This window comes from Misgurnus anguillicaudatus, chromosome 6 (assembly GCF_027580225.2).
Source record: "Misgurnus anguillicaudatus chromosome 6, ASM2758022v2, whole genome shotgun sequence".
Taxonomy (NCBI): domain Eukaryota; kingdom Metazoa; phylum Chordata; class Actinopteri; order Cypriniformes; family Cobitidae; genus Misgurnus; species Misgurnus anguillicaudatus.
Genome location: NC_073342.2, coordinates 25,531,639 through 25,545,268, shown reverse-complemented (window position 1 = coordinate 25,545,268; position 13,630 = coordinate 25,531,639). Strand labels below are relative to the sequence as shown.

Below are 13,630 nucleotides of genomic sequence, written 5' to 3'. Positions count from 1 at the left end.
TTCCAATCGGCCTGCGCATCGCCGCATGAAATCGAGCACACTTTCTGTTTAACCGGCGCGCGCGCACCTTCCGTGTTATAACTTACCTGTTCAGCGAGACATTGCACGAACTACAGGCAAAACCGACAGCTTGTTATTTGTGTTAACTTCACGAAAACAGCTGACATACTTTTTGATGAGAGGATTTATTAACGGGCTGCGATGTGGCGGAGTCTTCTGATTCTGTATCTCACGTGCCTAACCTATATTAAATCTTTAGGTAAGATTGTTTAATGATTGTCCTTGGCATTACTTTGTTTTAACGTAGCATATGCTATTATATTAACTTTGTTGCAATGAGTGTCTTTATTTATAATTGATCGAAAGGTAATTTATCTATCTATCTATCTATCTATCTATCTATCTATCTATCTATCTATCTATCTATCTTAATGGCAGAATGAGCTGGACTTCACAAGTTTGTGCAAAACCTGGTCCCTGTTGTCCCAGCGGTGGTTTGATAGACCTGCAAGGTTTTTTTTTTTCGGAGTGCCCAAACTTTGGTTTGCATGGAGGTGGAATCTCAGATGTTTAATGTTTTTTTTGTTCTGCATGGCTGCTGTGTCCCCCTCCGTGCAGTGTCAACCCCTATTTTCTGTTTTACTCCAAAACTTAACAGCTGGTTTACTTGTTTACTATAGCTTTCACACAAAAATACAGATTAATCTAAAAATGTAAGATCCCAAAAGAAACCCAGGTGTTGCTTGTTTTGTGTACCATTGAAGCATCCGCACTATGTTTGCCCACCAGAATAAAAAGTCAGCCTCTAAAGGGAACTTTGTACCTGGAAACGCTTGTTTAACACAGCTGCTCCTGTTTAATGATTGAATGAGGATATTGGCTGCTGAACAATAAACCTACTTTACCATTACACACAAACACACACGCATAGTAAAAGAGAACTTGTGACTTTAGTTACTGTTTAATATAACAACAATGATATGAAGGTGCTTATACAGTAAGCGGGATAGAGTTTAGTTATAACTTGAGCTATAACAGGTGTGATGTTGGAGTTTAAGCTGGTAAATAAACTGCGTGGTTAAAGTTTTATTCTCTAGTGTTTATGTCTGATAGGGATGTCACGGTTATGAAATTTGGCTGACGGTTAACTGTCTAATAAATTGCGACGATTATGACAATTAATTGCCTGTTTTAGTGCTTTGACGATTATGACGTTTAATTGTCAGTTTTATTGCTTTGACATTTAATTTTCATAAATTTTTTTGTTTGTTTATGAAATAATTTTCACACGTTGTGATTATTTACATTAAATATTTTGCAAGGTTTACCTGGCAGTAAATATTAATATACAATAACACATATTTAAAAGTAATCTGATAATTTATCATTTATACGGGCACTACAGCTCCCCCTTGTGTTTTTTAGAGAGATGTACAATCATTGCGGTGATCTGAAATCATCGCAATGAGGTGAAACAATCGCGATGAGATGATAATTTAATCATTGTGACATGTCTGATGTTAAATACTTTGGTCAAACCTGTTGTCATGATCCTCAAACCGCTCTTCCGGTTTTGTACGTATGTTTACATTCTGTTTTTGTGTATGCAATGCCCTTTACTACACCATTTGATTTGGCTGCATTGGTGGAAGCGGACATAAATTGAGCAATCCAGAAATTTGTTCTGGTCTGTTGTTCTCTCACATGAACATTCAATATTTGCTCTCATTGCATTGTTTTCCCAACTTTCCTCTGTCCCTTTTTTCCAGTCTAACTTCATATTTATGAGGAAGTCACTTTTATTTACATACACTACTACATTTATTTTTTGTTTTGTTGAAGTGAGAAAATGATAAACTTTAAAAGTATTGTGATATTTAACCTCACAATACAGTACTGTATTAATATTCTTACTAGACTGACGCCACCAAACATAGAATTAAAGTCTGTTTATTTGAGACCAGAGCCAACAACATTGGCTCAACCAATGACATGACCATCTTTTAGGGGGGTGACCAGTGGCAGACACCTAAATGGAGGTGTTATGAAAAAGCATTTCACATTTTTTAAATGTATACATTATGGATAAGGATGACTAAGCTGCAGGATCCAGCTACAGGAAGTAATCTTAGTGTTTTTTCTACCTGCTTTGAATAGATGCAAATATAATTCGCCTCAAATTTGTGTGCACACTTTCATTCTCATTGTCCGGATGCTTTATATGTATCTGGATAGATAGAATTCTGACATGTAACATAAGATCATCTGGTCCACATTCGCACCTGCTTACTTATAGTTTCTTTATCAAATGGTACACAAACTAACACAACTTAGTGTCCCTTCTAACTAAACTAAAGTTGAAAAAGACAGGAAATATGGGTCATAAAATTGACATTTCAATTGCATGCCACATACTGTATAAATACAGTAGGCAGATGAAGAACATTATACTCGTATATGTGAAATATGCACCACAGCCCACCTGTGTTCCAGACCAGGGATCATTCATCTCATCTGAGATTAAAAATACCCTTCAAAGACTCAAACAAGGTTATTCTAATAAAGAAGTCATTGTTTTTCATCGAGTGCCACGTTGAAGACCCACACAGGTGTACTGTTGGATTGTGCCTTTATAAAAAACTACCAAAAAGTCAGTATTTATGTAAAAATACCAGTTGTAGCAAAGAGATATTAAACAGCATCTTTCTCTTCTCATAAACTTAGATCTGCTATGTAACAGCGCTCCGGTATTCAAGCATGATCCGAATCAAACGATTTTGGCGACGCTCGGCTCCAGCGTGCTCCTCAACTGCAAGGCCTTCATGGGTTTCAACAACACAAATTCAGACTGTAGAGACACCCTGGAGTGGATGAAAGACGGCACAACTCTTCACAACTACACAGTTTACCCACAAGAGAAAAGTGAATGGTGGGTATATGCATTGCAATACTTAACTCTGAATACATGCATATTTAATGTGTAGAATATGTTATATTTTAAATATTAAAGGAATACTCTTTCATAAAAAATTATTTACTGATAATTTACTTATCCCCCATGTCATCCAAGATGTTCATGTCTTTCTTTTTTCAGTCGAATAAAAGTTAAGTGATTTGGGGAGAACATTCCAGGATTTTTCTCCATAGTGTGGACTTAATGCAGTTTCAATGCAGCTTCAAAGGGGTGTAAACTATCCTAACCAAGGCACAAGGGTCTTATCTTGCGAAACGATGGTCATTTTCGGTAAAAAAGGACTTTTAAAGCAACACTATGTAGTTTTTTACCTTTAAATAATGTCTTTAAAATTATTTCAGTGATAGAACAACTTTTAACTGGACAAATTGTACTGTTGCTGCAACCTGAGCAGCCTCCTAGCTGCTACAAGCACACTCTGAAAGTGGCGGTGGAGGGTAGGAAACACAGCTCCGCCCCTTCCCCCGCCTCCAGAAGAGTGTCTGATACCAGGCACTGTTGCGCTTTTCAACCACATGGGGGAGCTGTAAGTCATTTTTACATGGAAACTACATAGTGTTGCTTTAAACCACAACTTCTCGTCTTGCACTAGCCGTGTGAGGCGCCAGCGCGACCTTACGTATTACTTAATCACATCGAATTGTCACGCGTCATAATGTAAAACGCACACTTGCAGATCATTTTAATCAATAAACAGACACAAAGTCAATAATTAGTATCATTCCACATACAACAACATGGGAACGGTCCTCTTTCTCCACACTTGTAAACATTGGAGAGGTACTTTCGCATACATCATGGCGCATTACAAGGCTAAAAGAAAAGTTGTGGTTAAAATGTACATTGTTTTGGCAAAAATTAAGACCGTTTCGCTGGATACAACGCCCTTTTGCCTCGGTTGCGATTGTTTAGAGCTAAATTGCTTACAGTTTATTATTTAAAGCTGAAGCTGCATTGAAACTCAAACTGTTGAGGTCCACTCCTGGAATGTTTTCCTCAAAAAAAATATTTCTTTTCGACTGAAGAAAGAAAGACATAAACATTAATTAAACATAAATTAAAAGGATTTTTTATGAAAGTGAAATATTCCTTTAATCTCATAATAAGGTTGTAAATAGTACTGTGCCCTATTGTCATTTCCAAATGACATTTCATGACTATATTTCTGCAACCTAAGTAATTGGTAATATACCATTTATGTTTGTTGACCACCAATTTTTTTGCGTTTTCTCCTGCTTTTATTAATGTAAAGCTGCTTTGAAACAATTAAACAATTGTGAAAAGCGCTACATAAATAAAGTTGAATTAATGTGATGTATCTTTTAATTTTTCATCAGAAAGCATGTGCACATAAATAAATGTACATCTATACCTGACAGGTACACTGACGAGGGTCACATTATTGACAGCAGTATACTAATAGTGACATTGAGAGATAAGGCTGAATTCGGCATCTACTCTTGTGTGGTGAGAAATCGCACAGCGCAATTCAACATAAAGGAATACAGTAAGAGACAAACGCTTTGATAACTTCATTTTAACAATTTTCTTGTTATACATCTCAATAGGCAAGATTGGAAACTGTATGAATTGTAACTGTGTGTTCACACCAGACACGGTAGAGGCGGCAACAACGCGTTAGTCGCATGTAGTTGGACGCTTGAACATTCGCACGTAAAAGGTGCACGTGAAATTCTAGTCATTTGAGACATTCACACCGAAATTTGCGTCATGGGAGGGGCTTCTGCGACTCTGCTCGCTTCCAGTAATTACGTCACTACTAGAGTAAGCTGCTGATTGGTTAACGTGGCATGAATATCCGCCAAAGTTCAGATTTTTCAACTCGCGAGTTTCCCGCAGCAACGCTCAATTTGCGCAGATTGCGCAAGACACGCCATTCCCGTGTACCGCGCCGCAAGATTACTATTCACATTTTTGCATTGACTTAACATGTAAATCACTCACGCTTGCTGCCTCTATCGCGTCTGCTGTGAACACACAGTACTATTTTTAATCTACGAGTATGAATTTTAATATTGTCCAATGTTTTTTCAAAGAAATCCCGAGTCACACAGGGGCTGTGGTGGCGTCGGTGGTCTTATTAGTAGTTCTCGCTCTGTCCGTGGTGGTTTATTCCAAATGCCAGCTCAACTTTAAACTCTGGTATAAGAACGTGTATGGAGACTATGAGTTCAATGGTTAGTCAACATCATATTTTTTAAAGCCCTGCATAAAATCACATTTAATTTTTAATAGCCGTCTCCCTTGTAATTTTTCGGTTCTTCGCTGTTTTTCCAGATGGCAAAATGTATGATGCCTATATCTCGTATGTCAACGATGACAACGACCGTAAGTTTGTCAACTTTATCCTGAAACCACACCTGGAGAACAGATACGGCCATAAGCTTCTCCTCAATGACACAAACATCCTTCCTGGAGCTGGTAAGTCATGCATACATGAACAAATTTTAATGGTCAAATATCTGTTCTGTACATATAATGGGGTTATCATCATAGATATGTATAATAAAGGCTAGATGTCTCATCCGCGCTGCTAGCCAATTGAGTGGAACGTCCACATTTGGCGGCCATCTTACCACAGGGCGTTCGCTCACTCATAGCATTGTGTTTTAATGATGCATGTACTTTTAAATGACCATAACTTGCTTAATTTTTTACCGATTTTCAAATGGTTTGGTTTGTTATAAACGTCAAAGATGTACCTATGACACTGCATACTTATACTACAAAATGAAACATGCTAAAGCATCCAGAATTATAGCCACGTTAATAACGTTTGTAAGAAACCAAACCATTTGAAAATTGGTAGAAAATTAAAGAGTAACTAAACCCTAAACCAACTTTTTTTAGTTAATGATCTGTAAGAATGATGCTTTATTAGTGCTGTTCATTGATTTTAGTAAGTTTTTTGACATTTGGATATAAAGTGTTTCAATACTACAATATATGGTCTAAAAACGTCTGAGTGCTGCCCTCTTCAGGTTGAACGGTGGCTACTGCAGTTGAATTTTTCTATTGGATGTTGGGTCCAAAAAATAACTCGTGACGTAAGCAGGTTCAAGCTCACCACGCCCTTGTTACGATCTCACCACACACTTGGTACGAGCTTAGTTCCACCCCTCTATCTCCGTTGGGATCTGTCCACTTTTCTTGCATTTTTCAAATATTGTCAGTGGGTGGAGCCAGGCTCTTTAAGCAAGTTATGGTAATTTAAAAGTACATGCATCATTAAAACACAATGCTACGAGTGAGCGAGCTGCCTGTGGTAAGATGGCCGCCAGGTGATGACATTAGAGACACATCTAGCCTTTATTATACATATCTATGGTTATCATGGTATGGGCTGCATTGTTTTATATCTACATACTGTAATATGCAATTACTACACCTTCCTATCACTCATTAAGTGTTGCTTTGGATAACAGTGTCTGCCAAATGTATACATATGTCCTGTCAATGAATAACTAACTCTAGTGGCTGATATGCAAATCATTTATCGCTAAATTTTTGTCAACAGAGCCGTCCGCAGAGCTGGTTATGAACATTAGCCGCTGTCGGCGGTTGATCGTGGTGCTGTCTCAATCGTACCTCGAGCAGGAGTGGTGTACTACAAACTTTGGGTAAAAAAAAAGATATATTTTACAGCAATACTACATAAGTTCACTTAGATTTATACTTTTTTCTATGTATTGAAAATGTATTTATGGTTTGTTTAGATATTACATTAAATTAGTCTTTATCCAAAAAAATACTTTTTTTAAATGTTAAATTCTCTTTGTACGTGCTGTTCAGACAGGGTCTCTGGCATTTAATGGAGCTATCAGGAAAGCCCATCTTCATCGTTTTTCAGTCCCAACAGAAGCAAATGAACCAAACCATCAGCCAGCAGCTGAAACAACATCAGCCTCGCATCACAACTCTCACATGGGGAGCACACTCCATGGTTGGAACCTCGCAATATTCAGTTTGTCCTGTGAACCGTTACACAGGGACACATTTTAAATATCTCTATTTCTTGCCCTAGACCCCCTCTTCAGGATTCTGGAAAGCTCTTGCTTTAGCATTGCCACGCAAGGTGACGTTTCACAACGAATGTGCAGGCGATCCGCAAACGATACTACAAGGTGATGAAGATCCCATGCTCATGCAGCAGCCTGATTACCTGGACTGCAGACCGGACCCAGATCCAGCTGGAGACCTGGGTAAACAAGAACCTTAATCTACATTGTTTTGGGCCTTTGACCACCAAGTAACCACACTGGCAGCCATCAAGTTTGGGAGAAACAATCCATGTAAATTACACTTAAATGCACAACGTTTATTTCTTCTCAACTCATTAAGTATGTGTTTATCTGGCAGGTATTCGTTTGCCCATCTACAAGACGCTTTCCACCAAAGCACCAGTTCTCCCTGCGGGTCCAGATTCGATGACTGAACCCCGGGCATCAGACATAGATGTGTCGGACCTTGGCTCTAGAAACTATGCTGCCCGCACTGACTTTTACTGCCTTGTTTCAGAAGATATATAAGATACAGTTCTGTTTCAAGCTTTGATATAGTATGTGCTGGTTAGTTTTGATGTCATGTTGAGCTTTCTTGTGTTTAACTAGTTATTATTTTGCACTGTATTATCTCTTTATTCCTTTATGCAAGATGTGTATTTAATGATCTGTAAGATATCTGTATATATTTCATAAAAATTTTAAGGCCTGTTAAAGTGTGATCCTGGACCATTGCACGGGTATATTTGTAGCAATAGCCAACAATGCATTGTATGTGTCAAAATGATTGATTTTTAATTCCAGAAATTATCAGGATATTAAATAAAGATCATGTTCCATATAAATATTTTGTAAATTTCCTACTATAAAAATAAAAAAATGTATTTATCATTAGTATGTGTGTTGCTAAAGACTTCATTTGGACAACTTTGAAGGCGATTTTCTCAATATTTAGATTTTTTTGCACCCTCAGATTCCAGATTTTTAAACCTCACAGAAAGTTTATTTTATTCCGCTTTCAGATGGTGTATAAATCTCAATTTCAAAAAATTGACCCTGTGACTGGTTTTGTTGTCCAGGGTCACATATATTATTGACTTTGGCATTAAACCTCTTCACAAAATCTTGACTAATCTTACCAGCAGATGGCAGCACATTAAAGCCGTCATCTTTTAAGTATGATTTTTGTTTAAACAGCCATGGCCATGTCTACCAGTGGTGTATAAATATATCATTCATCATACTGCAGGTCTTTAAAAACAGGTAACGTTACACTCAATTTTTTGTTTAATCCAGACTGAATCGTATCAAATATAGACAAACCCAGCTGCTGGGTTATAAATAAACCATGTTTTTTTAAACCCAACAGTTGGGTTTGTCCACATTTGACCCAACAATGGGTTAAACAACCCAACATTTTTTAAAGTGCAGCTGCATAACAGAATTAACGTTAGCACCTTAGAAGACGTTGAAGTGTCCTGCAAGATTTACGACCCCCCAAAGCAATTCTGTTGGTTGTAAGAACGTTTAATAAGTAAGTAAAAGTAAAAATGCCATATAACATATGTCGTCTTTGTGTATATATGAATTACAGTCTTACATGTCACGGATAATATTATAAAAACAAAGCTTACGTTATACATTTTTAAATTGTGTGGTATATCTTACCGTTCGCAAGCTAACAACATACTTTAGCCGATTAGCATAAACCCAACACACGTTATAAGAGTATACTTAATTATGAAATTAATTAAGTAAGTTATGTCACATATCAAAATTATTAAAGGGTACCCAAGGACTGGATTGTAGCCTACTGGGGATTTCAATTTTCAAGATCGGCCTAAATTAATTATTATAATTTCGGCTTAATTTAGGCCGAAACGTGTCTGTGTGGACATGTGATAAATAAATCGTTGGAACTAACGTTAACTTATATTTTGAGAATGCTGTTTTTTATTTTTATCTGGATACTTCTTTATAACTCGCACCCATAAACTACTACTAGGGAGTTGAGCGCGTCTGTTCTCAATATGATTTAATTTTTCATAAAGTTACTGTGACAGTAAGTTACATGCTGAATTTAACGTAGTAACGTTACCTACTTTTTGACAGATATTTTCAAAACCATACCTTTTTCTTTGAGGTTTAACCGTTCGTCCACACACAAACGCAGTATCAGGTGACTGAAACCAAACTTTTTTTAAACTTCTTTTAGGGTGAAGATTTTTAGAAACTCCGGTTGCAGCGTTGTAGTGTAGCCAGAGTTTTTGGCCTGTGACGTCATAGATATAATAAATATCTCTAACTTCATCACCGGCGGCCATCTTGTCACAGGCAAGCCTTACGTCGGGCTCTGTGGTACCTGATGTAAGTTGAGTGATCTGCACGAACACAAATACTCTTATCTTGCTAAAATCTTGACGAATTTACTAATGGTTTGGTTTCTTACAAATGTTATTAAAGGTATAGCCGAAGATTTCCATTTTCCGGGTGGATCATCAAGACTATTGGTCATCCCAGATGTCAATCATTCTGATTATATGTTGACGTATAACCGTCGTACGTGCTCGCCTCTAGGTTCGCTTGCTGCACATGCGCACTTTCACGTGTATGTGTGTTGTGCTACGGTTTCAACCATTCATTGAAGCTCGCGTTCTCGCTGTGTTTTTTTTTTTCAAAATGTCTGAGGGTCGCAAGAGAAAAATTGTCTACGAATTGTATGACAAGAAGAGAAAGGACTATAAAGAAAGAAACGAGACCAGAATGTTTATGGGAGACTACTTCACACGCTGGCGTGAGCTAAAAGGACAGGTTGGGCTTCCCACGCGAAGTTTCTACTGGAAAGTTACATTTTGTCATGCTATTTGGAGAAATCCATTTAAAATCACTGCTAGTAAAAGTTGATGTAAGCTATGATTAGCGATGCTAGCCCTGGCACAAGTCACGAACCGCACAGACACGGTAAACATGCCGACAGAAACTTGTAAACAGAGCGAAGAGAAGAACTGAGCTCCTGCATGCTCTCTCTCTGTCTCGTGCACGCGTTTAACAGGCGTTCCCTCTCGGGAGTGTTGCGTGTGCATTTTTTATGAATAATTTGGGAAAATCTTCCGCTATACCTTTAACGTGGCTATAATTCTGGATGCTTGAACATGTTTCATGAACATTCATAAGTACGCAGTGTCATAAGTAGCCTACATCTCTGACGTTAATAACAAACCAAACAAACCGAAAATCGGTAGAAAATTGAGCAAGTTATGGTTATTTAAAAGTACATGCACCATTAAACCACAATGTTTACGAGTGAGCGAGCTGACTGTGACAAGATGGCTGCCAGGTGCGGACGTCCACCTCCATTGGCCAGCAGTGCGGACGAGACATCTAGCCTTTATTATATATATATATCTATGGGGCGGCAGTGGCTCAGTGGTTCATGTTGTCTACAAATCGAAAGGTTGGTGGTTCAATCCCTGGCTCCACATGACCAAGTGTCGAGGTGTCCATGAGCAAGACACCTAACCCCAGCTGCTCCCGACGAGCTAGATGGCGCCTTGCATGGCTGACACTGCCGACTTTTGACTTTTCAATCTGACTTTTTCCATGTTTAAGTGCTATAATTTGGTCCCCAGTGCTTGTATCAACCTAGAAAATGTGAAAAAGATCAACCCAGTAACTTATGGCGCTTTTCCATTGCATAGTACCCCACGGTTTAGTTTAGTTTGGGTCGGGTCAGCTCACCTCACTTTGGCTTGGTTCGCTTTTCCATCGAGTTTAGTATCACTTCGCAGTGGGAGGGATTATAGGCGTGTCGTTATATTTGCGCTGCCTGCTGTGACATCATACAAGTGAAAGCGTCGTTGTACATTCCCATTCATTTATTTATTTATCAGTCTGCCACAAAATTAAAATTGACCTTCACAAACAGATGTTTGCACATCGCGTTTATCACTATACCTCTGTCTCACATGACAGTTTCTGTAAAAACACCCGCAGCGTCAGCCGACGGCGCTCCGCGGAGCCTCATTTAGGTTGCATTTAAGCATATATAATGCTGACGTGCTCGTCGCAAATGTTCCGCCACAAACTGCAAGTCTGGAAAAAACTGTTATGGTGTCCCGGATTCTCAACATGTGGATGTTTTTCATCGCTAAATGGGAGTTTGGGAACTTATAGCAGAGCAGATGACAACATGTTTGCTCGAGGCAGAGCTAGCTAGCATTGAGGTAAAGCTAATCTTTTACATTATAGCGATGACGTGATGATTCTCTCAGACCAATCAGTGATCTACAGTGTTTACGCGTCACATTTGGTATCAGCTCGGGTCGCTTGGAACCCCAACCGAGGTGGTACGAAAAAAAGTAACGGGTACTAGGAAGTGATCCCAATGGAAAAGCTCCCAAAAGTAAGCTGACCCGACCCAAACTAAACCAAACCGTGGGGTACTATGCAATGGAAAAGCGCCATTAGTTTTGGTAAACCATTCTCTGCAAGCATGTGGAAAAAAAATAGGTAATTGAAATCTGGCTCCCCTTGTAATGTCCGAAGGGGATAATACCGCCCCTTGATCTGCACTATCCAACCGCAGCGCTGCCATTTATTGCAGAGATCAACTCATTTGCATTTAAAGAGACACACCCAAAAACGGCACATTTAGTGTCAATTTTAACATGTTATAATAAATTATCAATATGGTATTTTGAGTTAGAACTTCACATACGTACTTCTGGGGCATCAAAGATTGTCTTGTGAAATATCCCCTTTAAGGAAAGAGGGAAAATTCAGTTTATAAAAGTCCCCGTGTACGTTTGGACTAGGCCTAAATCAGTTTAGTGTGTGTGGGTGTAATATGCACACATTTTGCACATACTACAACTACACCCATGTTTTATTGTCATGTTTGACCTATGACACTAAGAGCTACGGTGAAAAATGTATTCAGGTGTTGTTAAAGTAGTAAAGTTTATGCACAAGGAATACAAATCTTGATACCCAGTCCACCCTGTTGAAAAAAACAATAAAACCATTACAGAAAATTCTAAAGGTTTCCATTAAATTACCAATAGGAACCATTAGCGTTTACCATTAAAACCCCTACACTGTAGTGTGTTCTGGGCAATATTCCATTAGAACCAATAGATAAAACCAATAGAACCAATACATACCATTAAAGACCTACAAAAACCAATACACTGTAGTGTGTTTGAGCCATATTCCATTAGAACCAATACAATTCCCAATAAAACCATTAGAATTTTCTGTAATGGTTTTATTGTTTTTTTTCAGCAGGGCAACCCGGCTTACAGTCACAGCATTCTAGTGTTTTTAATGAATTTAATTTACGAATTTGCTTCCACCGCCTAATGTGATAGAAAAATGTTCATTCAAGATTTTTCAAACAGAGAAGTAAACCATCCAGGTATTCCTCACATTGGCATTGCATAGCTACTGAAGTTTCATGCACTACTCATTTTCACATCCTCATTTTTGCATATATATATACCGAACGAATATATTTATATATATATATATATATATATATATATATTCGTTCGGTTGTTGGATCAAATATAACCATTTTCAGGGTAGTTTAACCCAACGGCTAAGTTCGTCCCTTTTTGCACCAACGCTGGGTTGAAAATAACCAAGCATTTTTTTTAAACTGCAGTGCTAGCCTCAGGACTGTTGACCAAACACCTGCAATTTAACTGGAAACACTTCAGCTATTTCAAAGTCGTCTGCTTTTTTAAGTCTAAAGACTTTGGGAAAAAGTTCACGTCATGTTCTTCACCAGTCCTCCTAAAATGAAGGCAATCTGTGATTGGTTGTTTTAAATGTAAACGGACTGCCTTTTGGGCAGTCCTTGGCCGCTGAAAACTGCTAAGGAATCCAGTCCTTCTGCTGTCAGTCAAGGTTAATTCATAAGCTTTCCCTCTGTCTTTCCCTTTTTTTAAATTTGCATTATTCTCAAAATTATACCTGACAACTTCAATTGTAAATTATTGTTTTGAGCTTAGCCTACTGTTGCGAATCGTAAGGACACTGATTTATGCTTGCTCAATAACAGATTTTTTTGCTTATTCTTATTCTTATTCTTATATCAAAAAAAAAAAAATTACGGATTGCAGCTATGACAAGATTGATGATATCCCCGCCCCTTATCCTCAGAGCCATCAGTCAATGCTTTCGCAGGACAGTCTGTCACTTCGCTATGGGTGTGACTTTAAGAAAGTGTGTTTTGTACTCTATAAATCACCCTGGAGTAAATGTCGTAGTTTCTAGAGTCATCGCCTAGAGCTACGACAGTCAAAACGTGTAAAATTTTTAACATGCAGCACAAAAAGCTTTTGACAAGATTTGAAAGTCAACGATCCATGTTATTACTACACACACAGAGGTTACAAGAATCTCTAGAGAATCTTATTTTTTTACAGGATGTCTTATAAATGTAGTTTGGTTTGGAGTTGGGTGGGGCAGCAAATTGTTCGTGTTGAAACAGAGAGAAAGTACATTATGTAAATATAGGTGGGGCATAACAGTTTTGCTAGTCATACATAAACTTGTTTAAAATCTGCAAGTGAGTGATTCTCACGAAAACTTGGTTTGAAAAATATCAAGCATGAAAATGTAAAAATTG

At 38.1% G+C, this 13,630-nt stretch overlaps 1 protein-coding gene across 1 annotated transcript; it reads left to right on the top strand.

Moving 5' to 3' along the window:
* Positions 1-50: 50 nt before the first annotated feature.
* sigirr (single immunoglobulin and toll-interleukin 1 receptor (TIR) domain) lies at positions 51-7,890 on the top strand. Its single transcript, XM_055192261.2, has 9 exons — positions 51-259; positions 2,725-2,929; positions 4,354-4,481; positions 5,032-5,172; positions 5,273-5,416; positions 6,513-6,615; positions 6,788-6,938; positions 7,020-7,197; positions 7,355-7,890. Exons 1-9 carry the CDS (start codon positions 202-204, stop codon positions 7,522-7,524), a joined length of 1,278 nt encoding a protein of 425 aa, XP_055048236.2. The 5' UTR covers positions 51-201; the 3' UTR covers positions 7,525-7,890.
* Positions 7,891-13,630: the final 5,740 nt, after the last annotated feature.